The sequence below is a fragment of the Melitaea cinxia genome, chromosome 25 (assembly GCF_905220565.1).
Source record: "Melitaea cinxia chromosome 25, ilMelCinx1.1, whole genome shotgun sequence".
In the NCBI taxonomy this organism is placed as follows: domain Eukaryota; kingdom Metazoa; phylum Arthropoda; class Insecta; order Lepidoptera; family Nymphalidae; genus Melitaea; species Melitaea cinxia.
The window spans coordinates 6,106,987-6,124,529 of NC_059418.1; the positions used below are offsets into that span (position 1 = coordinate 6,106,987).

Here is a 17,543-nt window from a genome sequence, read left to right on the forward strand (position 1 = left end):
CTCTCAAAAGACGTGTTGTAACGTTAAAGGAGCATGAATACGAGGTTCTTCTCGGAAGGGCGGATGCTCTCTACGAAATTTATGTTGAAATCTATTTTTTCGTACTTTCGCAACTCTCACGTTGATTTTCTATAACTTTTATTGTAGAACAAACGAAAATTTCTTCACTACAAACCTTTGTAGTAATTGTGAAGATCATCCATCGGTAACTGGCTCGCACCGAATCAGTCGAAGTCGAAGTTTTCGTACTCCCGCGGATCTCACTTCAATTTTCAGTAAGTTTTATTCAACTACAAACAAAAGTCTTTTCACTACAAACCGCTTTGGAGGTCCCTCAATGATTTATGACGTTTGTAGTAATCGTAAATACCATCCATCGGTAACTGGCTCGCACCGAATCAGTCGAAGTAGAAGTTTTCGTACTCCCGCGGAACTCACTTCAATTTTCTGTATGTTCTATTCAACTACAAACGAAAGTCTTTTAATTAAAAACCTCTTTGGAGGTCCCTCAATGATTGATGACTTTTGTAGTAATTGTGAAGATCATCCATCGGTAACTGGCTCGCATCGAATCAGTCGAAGTCGAAATTTTCGTACTTCCGCGGTTTTAACTTCAATTTTCTGTAAGTTCTATTCAACTACAAACGAAAGTCTTTTCACTACATACCTCTTTGGAGGCTCCTTAATCATTTAAGTCGTTTGCAGTAACCGTAAAGACCATCCATATGTAATGGCTCACACGGAACATGTAGAAATCGATACTTTCGTACTCCCGCAGGTTTCACTTCAATTTTCTGTAAGTTATATTCAACTACAAACGAAAGTTTTTTCACTACAAACCTCTTTGGAGGTCCCTCAAGGATTTATGAGGTTTGTAGTAATTGTGAAGATCATCCACCGGTAACTGACTCGCACCGAATCAGTCGAAGTCGAAATTTTCGTACTTCCGCGGTTTTAACTTCAATTTTCTTTAAGTTCTATTCAACTACAAACGAAAGTCTTTTAATTAAAAACCTCTTTGGACGTGCCTCAATGATTTGTGACGTTTGAAGTAATTGTGAAGATCATCCACCGGTATCTGGCTCGCACCGAATCAGTAGAAGTCGAAATTTTCGTACTCCCGCGGGTCTCACTTCAATTTTCTGTAAGTTCTATTTAACTACAAACGAAAGTTTATTCACTACAAACCTTTTTGGAGGTCCCTCAATGATTTATGACGTTTTTAGTAATCGTAAATACCATCCATCGGTAACTGGCTCGCATCGAATCAGTCGAAGTCGAAGTTTTCGTACTCCCGCGGATCTCACTTCAATTTTCTGTAAGTTTTATTCAACTACAAACGAAAATTTTTTCACTACATACCTCTTTGGAGGCTCCTTAATCATTTAAGACGTTTGTAGTAACCGTAAAGACCATCCATATGTAGTGGCTCACACGGAACATGTAGAAATCGATATTTTCGTACTTCCTCGGCTGTCTCTTCAATTTTCAGTAAGTTTTATTCAACTACAAACAAAAGTCTTTTCACTACAATCCTCTTTGGAGGTCCCTCAATGATTTATGACGTTTGTAGTAATCGTAAATACCATCCATCGGTAATTGGCTCGCACCGAATCAGTCGAAGACGAAATTTTCGTACTTCCGCGGCTCTCATTTCAAATAGCTTTAACTTTTATCCTACTACAAACAAAAATTTCTTCACTACAAACCTCTTTGAAGGTGCCTTAATCATTTCACACGTTTGTAGTAAATGTGAAGAACATCCATCGGTAACTGGCTCGCACTAAATCAGTGGAAGTTGAAATTTTCGTACTTCCGCGGTTTTAACTTCAATTTTCTGTAAGTTCTACTCAACTACAAACAAAAGTCTTTTCACTACATACCTCTTTGGAGGCTCCTTAATCATTTAAGATGTTTGTAGTAATTGTGAAGAACATCCACCGGTAACTGGCTCGCACCGAATCAGTCGAAGTCGAAATTTTCGTACTTCCGCGGTTTTAACTTCAATTTTCTGTATGTTCTATTCAACTACAAACGAAAGTCTTTTAATTAAAAGCCTCTTTGGAGGTCCCTCAATGATTTATGACGTTTAAAGTAATTGTGAAGATCATCCACCGGTAACTGGCTCGCACCGAATCAGTCGAAGACGAAATTTTCGTACTCCCGCGGGTCTCACTTCAATTTTCTTTAAGTTCTATTTAACTACAAACGAAAGTTTTTTCACTACAAACCTCAGTGGAGGTCCCTCAATGATTTATGACGTTTGTAGTAATCGTAAAGACCATCCATATGTAATGGCTCACACGGAACATGTAGAAAGCGATATTTTCGTACTTCCGCGGCTGTCTCTTCAATTTTCAGTAAGTTTTATTCAACTACAAACAAAAGTCTTTTCACTACAAACCTCTTTGGAGGTCCCTCAAGGATTTATGACGTTTGTAGTAATTGTAAAGATCATCCATCGGTAACTGGCTCGCATCGAATCAGTCGAAGTCGAAGTTTTCGTACTTCCGCGGCTCTCACTTCAATTTTCTGTAATTTTTACTCAACTACAAACGAAAATCTTTTCACTCAAACCTCTATAGAGGTCCCTCAATCATTTTAGACGTATGCAGTAATTGTGAAGACCATCCATCGGTAACTGGCTCGCACTGAATCACTGGTTTTCTTACTTTCACTGCATCTGATACTGTTATATATTACGAGTATGTCATATTAATTCTATCACAAACTAAAAAAATGATGACTATAAATCGCTACGGAAATTATCGTTCAATTAACCTGTAATTGTAATTATTGAGGCTTTCAAATTGATTTTATAGAGGTAAAATTCATGAGGATAATTGCAATTTATTATTTTTTATATTTTTAAATTTTTTTTTCTAGCTTACTAAAAACAAAACAAAATGCACTACAATCATCTATTAACGTTCCTCTATAAGAATCGAAGAAAAAATTTTTTTATTTTAAATGTGGGGGGATGCAATATTTTTTGGTGCCAAAAAATTTTTTTTTGTACAACTACAAAAAAAGTTGTTGTCACTACTATCAACTACTAACCAATATCTATTAAATGAATCCAAAAAAAAAACATTTTTTCCAAAGTCGGGTGCCAAGTTCACACAGCCGCGTGGTGGAGTAAGCTCGGAGCCTTCTCCTACATGGGGAAAGAGGCCTATGCCCAGCAGTGGGATATTACGTTAAGCTTTACAATATAGATATGTACATAATGGATATCTTAACAAATCAAATCGAAACAACCTAATTCAAAAAGGGTTCAAAAGCACTTTCGAATCGTCGAGTGTTATTGTCATCTTTTGTAAAAATGACTTATAATTATGTTCTTTTTAAATACAATAAAGAATATATAATTATTTTTAAAAGTGAAGCGGCCGTCGATTCGGAATGTAAATTCTGCAGAGAGTAATCGGCGAGAAACTCCGCAGTTAATCTTACGAAAATAATCTATAAACTGTGCTTTAGTACAAAATTAGTAATAATATCTTAATAATACAGCGTCAATAAATCCCCACACTATAAATTCCTTTTTAATGTACATTTCATGTTGAGACAATTGCAAAATTTATTACAAGCGACAAGCATTTAGTTAAAACACACACACTACATAATTATCATCTATAAGATACTAGCGACTCGCCCCGGCTTCGCACGGGTGTATAAACTATCAGCGTTCCTCTACTATATTATGCACGTATTTTTTTTTTAAATGTCACTAGGTCGGTAAACAAGCGTACGGCTCACCTAATGGTAAGAGATTACCGTAGCTTATAGACGCCTGCAACACCAGAAGAATCGCAAGCGCGTTGCCGACCAAATTCCCAATCCCCCCAGGAGCTCCGGTCACCTTACTCACCAACAGGAACACAATACTGTATGAAAACAGTGTTATTTAGCTGTGATCTTCTGTAAAGTCGAGGTACTACCCCAGTCGGGCTGCTCCATACTTTGAGCAGGAAATTCCTGCTGTGCCCTACCTCAGTAATTATAGGTACATATAAACTTTCCTCTGGAATCAATCTATTTACTAAAGAAAACCGCATCAAAATTCGTTGCGTAGTTTTAAAGATCTAAGCATACAGATAGCGGGAAGCGACTTCGTTTTATCATAGTATAAAGTTGATATACAGCACATCAATCACATAGAAGCGGGAGTTTAAGATCTGTTGTAAAGATTACCAAAACATCATTAAAAATGTACGGAATATCACTGCATACACAAATAACATACATATAAATGTTTACGAGAAAACACATCTTATATTATTTACTTCAATATCAAAAAATAATTTACATAATTATACAATATAATAATTATTATTATAAACGAAATTAGGCATTTTTATATGGAGATAAAATTTTTCCATTACCATTACCGACTTTCATATTTCTTATAAATAATACAATACAAAAAATTAAGGCTGACTATACATATAAGACTTTTTCGTCGACGCGGAAACGTCAGACAGTCGTTACATTGCCGTTGACCGCTAGTTTCAATATGCTGTCTGTCTCTGCTACTAGAGTTAGCGTTTTGAGGTAAGCTCCATACTAATCGTGTCAAAAACCTATCGTTAGCAGGCAAAGCCACATATAGATCGATTATTGAAAACGGCCATAAGTTATCATGACGGTAACAAAGTTATAGATACAGCTTTAGTACACCGTGTCTTCTCCATCTCACGTGACATTGGCGATGTCATCTGTACTATCTTAGCACTAGTGAAAACTATTAAGTCTAAATTCATTCATTCATTCACCTTACAGTGTCAAATAAGCATACGTTCTGCTTATGGTAAACGGTTACCGTAGCCTACAGAGACCTTAATAATTATTTGTTATTAAAAAAAACGACTACTACATCGACAGTTCATATTGAAACACCATCAACGTATTTTATTATACAACTCGTCAGATCTCGCGATCGATATTTGAATGGAATCACCCTAAAAGAACCAACTTCCGATTTAAAAAAAGAATCATCAAAATCGTTATACAGTTAAAAGCTATGAGGTAACATACGGCCAAAATGTGTTTGTGTGTGTGTACTTATTACACACACGTAAGAAGTTATACTTTATTGGCTAGCTAACTTCACGTTGCCTAACTTCTTCTTTGTTGACTAGGTAACTTTAGTATGTCGGTTTTTTGTGCCGGTGTGCGCGCACATCGTTAAAATTTACTCATCATTGACTTGACCCTTACGCGCCAAAAAAGTATTACTTCAAATTTGAAGTCCATTAAAAAGTAAATTTTAATTTAGAAATTACATTTTAATATTAATTTATAAATAGTATTACAGTGTGTTTTACGACTTTAAGGCCCTTAGAGGTCAGGTGGCAATCGTTTAAACACGTTTTTATTGAGTATGACGTCACCTCACGAGTGTGTGTGACCGAAACTCGTAGCGGCAATGACTGTTTGTTTGTTGTTGATTGTGGACCAGGATAGTTATCGGCACGGACCTTGAGCGCTCGACGACCGCCCTGGTCTAGTGGTGCGTATGTTGTGTTGGCGCATACACACCCGCGGTTATCGGTTCGATGTCCGCTCGGGTTGGATACTTGTATGTTTAAATATTTCTTTCCAGTTAGGATAATTGGCCTTGTGGGTATTCCCACCGTGCCTTGGAGAGCACGTTAAGCTGTCGGTCCGGGTCGTTATAATAGACTCCTGATAGCAATCGTCACTCATAGTAGTAATTTATGGGAAAAATAGCCTATAGCCTATAGCCTTCATCGGTAAAAAGGCTATCCAGCGTAAAAATGATTTTTCAATTTCAATCAGTAGCTTCCGAGATTAGCACGTTTCAACGACCAAACGAAACTTTCAGCTTTATAATAGTACTATAGCTGACCCCGCAAACGTTGTTTTGCCCTATATTTTATTAACCCCCTTATATGTTAGGGGTATAAAAATAGATGTTGGCCGATTCTCAGACCTATATGGACACAAGTTTTTATAAAAATCTGTCTACCCGTTTCGGGGGAGTATTTTAACTAACATTTTGACACGAGAATTTTATATATAAGACTAGCTGCTGCCCGCGACGTCGTCTGCGTGAACGCTATACAGTACCAAAAATACCTACGATTATACCTTTTAAAATACCATTCATTTACCCGTTTCTTCTTTATATTTCATATCTACAGAAAAATCTCATAGATGACGCTGCTTTAAAATTGTCTTGTCTACTTATATTCATTTAATTATGTTTATCGGCTTAGTTTAGTTATATTGCGTGATTTTTATAGTGTGAAGCTAGCTTATATAGCATGGTTATTAACATAATAACAACATTCAAATATGCGTCGTTAGATTACACGTTGTTGCAGAATGCGTTGAGGAAATAAAGGTTCACTGCTCGTTCTCGGTAAGTGATAGCATGATAATATGTAGCCTATATGTTGACCCGACTTCTTAATAATATTCGTGCTAAATTTGAAGTAAATCCATGCGGTACTTTTTGAGTTTATCCCGGACATACATACAGACAATCAGCCAAAAATTCTAAAAACTATATTTTTGGCTTCGGTATCAATTGTAGATCACATCCCAGGTATTCTTTTAAAAAAATATTCAATGCACAGTTTTGACTTTCCTACCATTTTATTATATGTCAAGATTATATAGATAAGATCATAGTTTTGAACGTCCATGAAAGTTTTAAAAAGTTGCATCCTATCGATTTGCATTTATAATATTGATACGGCGAATAGATGTCAGGGTCGACGCGAAATAGGCTATATAAGGAGAAAATGTTTGAACGAGAAGCCTTTATAATATATACATAAATTTAATTACATAATTATACTGCCTTTGATAGTAAAATGTAAATAAAACATAAAACTAAAATACTTTTAACCTTTCGAAAAAAGGAAGATGTTCTCATTTCGACTGTATTTTTAAACGTTTTTTTTTTTATTAGCTTCACCTGTATATTTGTATGTTTGTAACCGACTCGTCTGGACTTCATTTTGACCGACTTCAAACTAATCTTTGATAACGCGTATTTACTTGACTATTTTTGTTGTACTTAAGTTTAACATTCGTCGATGTATTTGTAGAAGGTTTTTTCGATCGCGAGAAAACACAATTATGTATGCACATTGCACGTAAAAGTGTAGACAGGCGTTGGCGCGGGGTACTTTTTCGTATCAGTCTGCCAATTCCACAATGCACTGAATTGGGTGTTTTTTTGTGTGTTTGTTATTGCCAACACAAGGTGTATCAAAGAAAATAAGAAATAAAAATCCATATTTTTACCAAAAAAAAAATAACGTCGGTACGAAGATCGCTCAGGTCAGCTAATAAGGTAATAACAAAAATAATTGAACGGTAGTTACATAAAAATCTGCGTGGTAAACGGTAAGACGTGATCACTTACCATCAGGTCGGCCATCTGTCTTCCTAGTATTTGAAAATACGTATGTTGCGTTTCAAGTAATTACCACCGCTAGATGTGGGGATATTAGAAGTGGTATGGGAAACAGGAAAATGCTTATATCAGCCATATTTATTGCATTTCCAAAGTTAGGAATCGTTTCTTAATATATAATCTAAGTGTCGATTTCAATTTTGATTGGCGGTCGTTAGTAAAGATTCAAATATTTCTCTGACAGATAACGATATTCACCAGATAAAAGTTCCAAAAATATATATGTATGTTTAAGATTTTATTATCATGTAGCGGTATTCGACTCTATCAGACAGATACAACGAACTCTATCAGACAGATATTTCTATTCGCCAAATTTGACAAAAAAAATATATATTTGGTTACCGGTTCGGTTAACCAAGATGTATGTTTATTGTAGCACTTTATTATATATACAAATAACTATATTTACAATTAATAAGAGTTTTTTTTAAAGATTAACTACGAAGTTTCATTCCGATTCTTTTCTTCAGAATCCACCGAAACTGTGGTACCTTCACTTTAACTATAATTAATGAATTAAAACAAATATAATTTATTTTGGAAAATGTCGATTCAAAGGTGCTTTTGAGGGCAAGTTGAATAAAGAAATTTTTAGATTAATTATCTTCTAGATAGCTTTCTTTCAAAACAACGATATCACTTCCAACAGTCTCTGTTCTACAATGGTATTCCATGCACAAGTGTGGTTCTACCACTGCATACAAATAAACACTCAAGGTTAACCATTTTTCCGGGATCGTTAAACCACATACGGTTTGAGATTTGTTTGATAATTAACATTAAAAGAGGCTTCATTTGAAAATAAGTAAATTAAAAAAATTGCAGCAGTGACCCTCATAAGTCAATTTTTAGCGTACAAACCTGGAATTAATTTAATGTAGTTAATGAATTATTATTAGAAATAATTATGTTTACGAGCAAACCCAATTATTTTACATCTGTTTAAAAATTACAAAATTTGCTGGGTCAGCTTCGTTCAACCCCTAAATTATATATTAGAAAAAAAAAAAAAAAAATAAGTATGTTAAAAAAATACTAGGAGAATGTTAACATAATCATTGAGTGATATAGTCTATATTGGAGATACTATAGGGAAAAGTTATCTATGCATATATTAATACGTGAAGCAAAAACTTTGTACCCCTTTTTACGAAAATTACGCGGACGGAGGAGTATGAACTTTCGCACACTTATAGTTTATATAGAGAAGCAGTGTAGATACTATTTTTTTTTTAATTCTATGTAAAAAATATATTAAATCAATAAAAAAAAAACATTACACACACTACCACATATGTATTTGACACACACACACACACCTTAATAATGTTCCAACTTATAATCTAAATTAATTATGGTCGAATTTCGACCACTGGCGACCGCTAGTTTGTAACAAATACAAACGAAAAAACAAAATATGTACAAAGGCACACACCATAGTACCCACCATCGAATTTACCATCTCGTCAAAGGTTACCAAAACTCTTACGAAACGCCCGTAACCTTACATAACAGCTATTTTCTCATTAACCAACAACGACAAAAGAGGTTATGAGTTTCGCAACAACGTATTCGGGTCATTGTACAAGCTTTTTTTATTTATAACCTTTTGACATGTAAAGATGTTATACTAGTAAGTTTAATGCCACGGTGGCGCAGTGATCGGCTGGCTGTATATTGTATTAGTATCTCGATACCAGCTTGTGTATATCATATTTATTAAAAGAATTTAATACCTAAAGTATATATATATACTAGCTGACTCGGCAAACGTTGTCTTGCAGCTAAACGCTCTTTAAAAATAGGGGTTGGTGATAGAAGGGTGGAAATGTAGGGTTATATGTATGTTTCAACGCCAAATCATAATAAAATAAAAAATAAAAAATTTATCTAAAAATTAAGAAAATAAAATTATGGGTGGATTACACTTAACATTTAGGGGGATGAAAAATAGATGTTGTTCGGTTCTCAGACCTACTCAATATGCACACAAAATTTCACGAGAATCGTTCAAGCCGTTTCGGAAGAGTTCAACTACAAACACCGCGACACGAAAATTTTATATATTAGATTACAGATATTACCTATAAAAAAAAAATATTTTGAGTGTTCATTTTGCCCGCTAAAATTAATCTCATGGCTATTAAAATCATTTAGTTCAAAAGAATTTAAAAAGAGAGGTTAGTTTAAAGTATTTATAGTGTCAATCTCACGTAAAGGTTCAGACAAATCTCACTAAATCTCACCTAAGGGGGGAGGAGTATAAACTGGTCGAAAAATAGCTCACGTAATACATCTATCCATTCTTTGAAATTTTTGTCTAATAAAGAACAAAATATCATAAAACTAAAATCTCAATTTTTAAAGTCGGTTAAGACAATTTGAGTTTATTTATGTAATTATGTATGCATGTATGTCCAAAGGGCCGGGATGACTCAGTAGTCATTATGTCAGAATGCAGACCCGGTTTTTTGGGTATCCTTCAGTTATTTGGGATACCTTTGGCGTTGATTAAAAACCCTCTCCATTAAATTACAATAATATTACAGAATAGTAAAGAAAAATTATTGATCGCGTTATGAGATTAATTATTTTATAATTTAAAAATTAAATTGTGTAAAAAGTTTGACTTACTAATAAATAGGCTTAACTAAGGTAGAAGGAAAACATTGCTCATAATCCGGAGCAGTCCGACTGGGGAATTACCTCGAACTTACAGAAAATCACAGCTAAATAATACTGCTTTCAAGTAATATGGTTTTCCTGTGGTGAGTAAGGCGACCAGAGCTCCTGGGGGAGGATTGGGTGTAGGGTCGGTAACACGCTTGCGATGCTTCTTTTGTTGCAGGCGTCTATAACCTACGGTAATCGCTTGCCATCAGGGGGACGTATGCTTATTAGCCGACCTAGTTGCATTGAAAAAGGCTATAAAAGATTCGTTACTCTTAAAAACGCTAATGGATCATCATCATCATCATCATTTCTGCCTAATACAGTCCACAGCTGGACATAGGCCTCTATAAGTTCGCGCCAAAAATGGCCTGAACTCATGTGTTTTGCCCATAGTCACCACGGTTGGCAGGCGGGTTGGTGACCGCAGTGCTGGCTTTGTCGCACCGAAGACGCTGCTGCCCGTCTTCGGCCTGTGTATTCCAAAGCCAGCAGTTGGATGGTTATTCCGCCATCGATCGGCTTTTTAAGTTCCAAGGTGGTAGTGGAATTGTGTTATCCCTTAGTCGCCTCTTACGACGAATGTCCATTAATGCATAATTGTGTAACACACACACACACATTCGAGTTGAGAAATACCAGTTAGTTACCAGACAAAAATGACATTAAACATTTTAATATACGGAACCGTATCTAAAATAATATTATTATATATTCGGGCACGTGCGGCCCGAGACACGAACCCGCATACCTCTCCCTTTTTTTATTAAAACCTTCATTTTTTACATTGAATTCGATCACAACTGCGTTTGTCATTTGTTATTGTTGAACGATCACGAAACAAATAACGATGATAATGTGTTTTATGTTATGTATTCTCAACGTTACAGCACTTAAATGTATGAACAGATATCTATATAGATATAAGTGAATGTTTGTCTGTATGTCCTATATAGAATCGTAAACTGTGCATTTGATCATGTCATGATCTTCAGCAAAGTCTTGTGCATGAGCCCACAGAGGTTTCTGAGTTGGTAAGACCAAAAAAATTAAAAATAAAAACCGTAACAACGTTCCAGGGCAGGGTACAGCTAGTATAGTAAGTCATATTTCTATAATCTATACTAATATTACAAAACTAAAGAGTTTGTTTATTTGTTGAAACGCGCCACTCTCAAAAACTAGTGGTTCAAACTGCGTTTTTTTTTTTTAATGTTCGATAGTCCATTTAACGAGGAAAGCTTTAGGCTATATATTATACTTTAGTAAGCTATATCTTCAAAAAAAGGCGAGTGAAACCACACGTAAAAAATAGTAATGTTATAGAAAAGATCGATTTGATTTTATATATGTTAGTACCTATTAATATTATAAATGTGAATGTAAATTTGTTTGTTACGCTTTCACACAAAAACTGCTTAACCGATCATCATGAAACTTTGTACACATATTCTTGGAGGTATCAAAAATAACATAGGATACTTTTCATTTATAAAAAACCAAAACCAAAAAGCGAAGCCGCGGGTAAAAGCTAGTAATAAATAAATTCATAAATTACTCGAAAGATTATAAAAATTCTTTCACCAGATTTCGACGTTATCGCCGAGTGTCGTTATAAATAATTATGACTTATGACGTAAAAAAATTTTTTTATGATTCTTAATTCGCATGCGAAAGCGAAGCGAAGCCGCGGTTAAAAGCTAGTATACTATACCCATTATACATAGGTTCAGAACAGGTTTTCGTTTATAATCCACACCACTATAAACAATAATAAAGTGTGTTAAATTATTTAATTATATTGCTGTGTATAGATAAAAAGCCTCGCATCTATTAACATATAAATAATAAATAAATATCTACGACATACGACACACGGTCGTCTGTTCCTAAAGTAAGCAACTTAATACTTGTGTTATGGGCAACAGCCGACTGGTACAGCTACTTTTTTTTTCGATAAACATACATATAAATAATACATATATAAATGCAGTGCAAAATACATAATCTATAATAATAATAATATATATAAAAGCGAAAGGTCACTCACTCATCACGAAATCTCCGAAACTATAACACCTACAAACTTGAAATTTGGTAGGTAGGTTCCTTATAGGACGTAGACATCCGCTAAGAACGGATTTTACGAAACTCGACCCCTAAGGGGGTAAAACGGGGGTTGGAAGTTAGTATGAAAGTCCTATGTTTTTGAAGTAAGAGACCTCAAATTTAAAATGTATGCTCTATAGATGGTGAGAAAGTGTCCAAATAATGTATCTTTAGAAATCAACCCCTTTTTGGGGTTGAAACGGGGGATGGTACGTTGACTCACTGATCACGAAATCTCCGAAACTATAACACCTACAAACTTGAAATTTGGCAGGAAAGCTCCTTATAGAGCGTAAACATCCGCTAAGAACGAATTTTACGAAAATCGACCCCTAAGGGGGTAAAACGGGGGTTGGAAGTTTGTATGAAAGTCCTATGTTTTTGAAGTAAGAGACCTGAAATTTAAAATGTATGCTCTATAGATGATGAAAAGGTGTCCAAATAATGTATCTTTAGAAATCAACCCCTTTTTGGGGTTAAAACGGGGGATGGTAGGTTGACTCACTGATCACGAAATCTCTGAAACTATAACACCTACAAACTTGAAATTTGGCAGAAAGGCTTCTTATAGGGCGTAGACATCCGTTAAGAACGAATTTTACGAAACTCGACCCCTAAGGGGGTAAAACGGGGGGTTGGAAGTTTGTATGAAAGTCCTATATTTTAGAAGTAAAATACTTGAAATTTAAAATGTATGCTCTATAGATGATGAAAAGGTGTCCAAATAATGTATCTTTAGAAATCAACCCCTTTTTGGGGTTAAAACGGGGGATGGTAGGTTGTACGATTTTTATTTTTGTGTTACCCACAATTAGGAATTCTAAACATTTTTGAATATCATATCAAAAATTGACCGCTCCAGCGGGATTCGAACCCGCGTCTTCGACATACCGTGTCGACGCTCTAGCCAATTAAGCTATGGAACGATATACTCGCTAGAGCGAAACTTTTGATATGATGATTTTTACTTTCGGTTTAAGCGAACCGTGGCGCCGTCTATAGTGAGTTCTTTACAGAGACTCGTAACTATTCAAAGTTTCATATTACAATGAAAATCTTTGACAGGAGACGACACCATGCTATTTTTAATATGTACGATTTTTATTTTTGTGTTACCCACAATTAGGAATTCTAAACATTTTTGAATATCATATCAAAAATTGACCGCTCCAGCGGGATTCGAACCCGCGTCTTCGACATACCGTGTCGACGCTCTAGCCAATTAAGCTATGGAACGATATACTCGCTAGAGCGAAACTTTTGATATGATGATTTTTACTTTCGGTTTAAGCGAAAAGTAAAGAACACACTGTAAAGAACTCACTATAGACGGCGCCACGGTTCGCTTAAACCGAAAGTAAAAATCATCATATCAAAAGTTTCGCTCTAGCGAGTATATCGTTCCATAGCTTAATTGGCTAGAGCGTCGACACGGTATGTCGAAGACGCGGGTTCGAATCCCGCTGGAGCGGTCAATTTTTGATATGATATTCAAAGATGGTAGGTTGACTCCCTGATCACGAAATCTCCGAAACTATAACACCTATAAACTTGAAATTTGGCAGGTAGGCTCCTTATAGGACGAAGACATCCGCTAAGAACGGATTTTACGAAACTCGACCCCTAAGGGGGTAAAACGGGGGGTTGGAAGTTTGTATGAAAGTCCTGTGTTTTAAGAGTAAAAGAAATTTAAAGTGTATGCTCTATAGATAGCGAGAAGGTGTCCAAATAATGTATCATAATCTATATATATAAAAGAGAAAGGTCACTGACTCACTCATCACGAGAACTTAATAACCGCTGGATGGTCCATCCATCCAGGATGGACAAAGATGAGGCAGGGAGGTAGATTATAGTTAGTTGACGTCCGCTAAGAACGGATTTTGCGATATTCCACCGCTAAGAGGGTTTAATTAGGGTTGATAGTTTGTATGAAACATATACAGCCTGAAAATAAAACTAAAAATGTGGTGTATAGAGAGGTTTTATAAAAATAACTATTAAATTATACTAAATTGTGCCTTTTAAAAAGTTACTCAGTTTGATAAGCATTTCAAGTGACTGAAATAAAAAAATAATTTGCGTTAAACATCTTAATAGTAATGCATATCTTCATAACCACGCGGACGTAGTCGCAGGCGACAGTTATTGTATTATAAAACAAAGTCCCCAAAAGTATATGTGAAAGATTCCTTCAAAATCTACTGAACGGATTTTCATGCGATTTCACCAATGGAGAGAGGGCTTCAAGAGGAAGGTTTACGGAACGGCTAAGCCGATTTCGATAATAGTTTCACTGGAAGTTTGCCGGGAAAACTTTGTGACACACTGATTTCTACGCGGGCGAAGCCGCGGGCACAGCTAGTCAATATATATAGACATACTAGCTGACGTGAGGAACTTCGTATAGTACATATACCAATACGAAAGGTAGTGTGTGTAATATTTTTTTTTTTTATTGATTTAATGTATTTTTATGCATAATTTCAAAAAATATATAAGCATCCTGCACTCCCTCTCTGTATAAACTATAAGTGTACGAAATTTCATACTCCGTTCGCGAGATTTTCGTAAAAAAGGGTACAAAGTTTTTTCTTCGCGTCTTAATATATAGATTAGACAAAACCAGAGATAGGATATTTAAAACGTCTGTAACAGTACTAATTGTCTCTAAGCAAATAGATATGTTACCAACAGATTTTCGAAATTTCGTCCGACATCAATGATGTTTCTTATACTTCGAAATAAAAAAAATAATAGTACTGGGTCTTTGCAAGTCTCTATGGAAATTTATGAATTACCATTTTAACCATAGCTAGGTATCATCAACCCCCTAAGAACTTAAAGATACAAATCGACAAACAATAATATTAGTTACAGTAGAAACTTGGGTACAACTTGGTTCAATTTCAGATCTAACAAAAAAATGAGTGTTGTGTTCTAAAACAAAACAAACATGGCGATCAAAAGTGATAGAATCAAAGTGACATTGCTAATTTTATTCAATATTATTATAACAAACAAGTGTGACGGTGATTTTAGTGATAAAATCGATGAACCATTCGAACAATTACAAAACAATAGTAGCGAAGAACAAAACAATTTAAACACATATATAGATAAGTTAGTTACAGAAGAATTAACGAATACAACCAAAGAATTAGAAGATGAACTCAACTTGTCAAGAGATAATTTAGACAAAATAAGTACAACAGAAAGCGTGATGAAAAACGTCTTCGAAGATACATTCAACGCTAGTGATGAAAATGAATATGACGATAAGAACGGTGATGAGAATGTAGACAATATAACAACTTATCAGGACGTCACAGAAACAACAAATAGTTACAACAACGCTGATAATGTTGTCAGTAATGATGCTTCAGAGGATATTTACCGTAACGAAGGAAGTTCTCGGGTAAGTTATGCTAAGATAACGTTTACTATTATTCTAGTTGACAAAACAATAATGTAGCAACAGGTGCAATCTATAATTATTATAGTAGTATTACAATCATTTTTTGTTTGTTTTATGTAATTGAATATAAAACGACTTGACCGATTTTTAATAATTAAAAATTACCTTTGGTGTATCCCCTTTCTAACAAAAAAAGAATCAGCAAAATCGGTTCATAAACGACGAAGTTATCCGCGAACACACACAAAAAAATTGAGAAACCTCCTCCTTTTTTGAAGTCGGTTAAAAACTTTTGCTTTCATTATCAATTAAAGAGTACCCTCCATTTTTTTTCTTTTTTCCTTTCTAAATAGCCTAAGGATAGAGAATTAGGCCTTTCACAGTTTTATTATAGATACACTGGCGTGATTAGATAAAATGTAGTATAGCATAAAATTCAAAATCTAAGAAAATTTTGTTCACAATTTTTTTAGTTTAAATTAAATAGACGCGATTATAATAAAAATAACGGATTTGATAAAATAAATTTAATGGTATATTTTAGGTACACGGCTGCCCAATTTCAAAACACAGAAAGAGTCAAATTTTTCGATATCAAATTTTTAGCAGTTTTCATTGCAATGGAGTCGTGTGAATATATATAAAGGATATATTAAAAAAAAATATACCTTACTGTATTTTGAAAATGGGCAGCCGTACAATCGTAATCGTATAATTGTGTTTGCTCGCAAACGAAAAAAAAACCGACTTCAATTACATCGACGAGTAATACAACGTAGATCGACGAAAAAATGGTCAAGTATCACGCGTTATCAAAGATTACTCAAAAAGTAATTATAAGATCTCGATAAAATTTATATGTTTACCATATGATAAACATCAGCTTTCGATTAAATTAAAAATTATCAAAATCGGTATACCCAGTAAAAAGTTATTGCGGATTTTCGAGAGTTTCCCTCGATTTCTCTGGGATCCCATCATCAGATCCTGGTTTCTTTATCATAGTACCAAACTAGGAATATCCCCTTTCCAAGAAATACAATGGCGTTTTATTTACAATACAGTTTACAGAAGCGGTGGAAGAAAATTTCCTTTCAGCCAAGCACGGCAGAACAGATAAAGCAATTGTACACGAACTACTACATATTTCAGATTGATTTAACGACCCAGCCCACCACGAGATCGATGGAGAGCTCAGAGGAAACATCCTCGAAACCCACAGACGAAGACGAGAACAGCGGACAAAGGAACCCCAAAACTGAAAGTAGGTTCTGCATTTTCTTTACTTTTATTTTATAACACGTTAACACAAGTTATGCGACGTAGGTAGTCAATTGAATACGCATTATTTAAGATAATTCAAATAGTACCCGCCTGATCTTGATCAAATTTAAATGGCATAACATGACAAGCGCTAGCCTCCGATTAAATCGATACATCCAATAAAAAGTTATGAGCGAACACACATTTTTTTTAAGTCGCTTAAAATACACCGCCGTGCCTCGGAGAGCACGTTAAGCCGTCGGTCCCGGTTGTTATCGTGTACACCTGATACCGATCGTTACTCATAGTATGGAATATATCCGCTAATCCGCATTGGAGCAGCGTGGTGGATTAAGCTTTGAACCTTCTCCTACATAGAGAAACAGGCCAATGCCCAGTAGTGGGATATTACAGGCTGAAGCGTAAGCGTTAAAATACATTCGAATTGAGAACCCCCTTCTTTTGTTTTAAGTCAGTTAATAAGTTCGGCAAACGAACGGATAGTACCACCTAATTTTAAACGGCTACCGTAGCTTATGAACATTTCCAATGTAAGAGAAATTGGAGGTGCGTTGCCGCCTTTAGTAACTTCCTGACCAAATATTATTCATATAATAATACGTG

General features: G+C 35.1%; 1 protein-coding gene across 1 annotated transcript in view; it reads left to right on the top strand.

Annotated features, from left to right (window-relative positions):
* Window positions 1-17,543, top strand: part of LOC123666170 — a 74,743-nt gene that overhangs the window by 5,938 nt on the left and 51,262 nt on the right. The window contains exons 2-3 of the mRNA XM_045600372.1: window positions 15,152-15,656; window positions 16,809-16,920. Coding sequence (XP_045456328.1) covers window positions 15,195-15,656; window positions 16,809-16,920 — 574 coding nt within the window. The 5' untranslated portion in view covers window positions 15,152-15,194. The remainder of the gene's footprint in view (window positions 1-15,151; window positions 15,657-16,808; window positions 16,921-17,543) is intronic.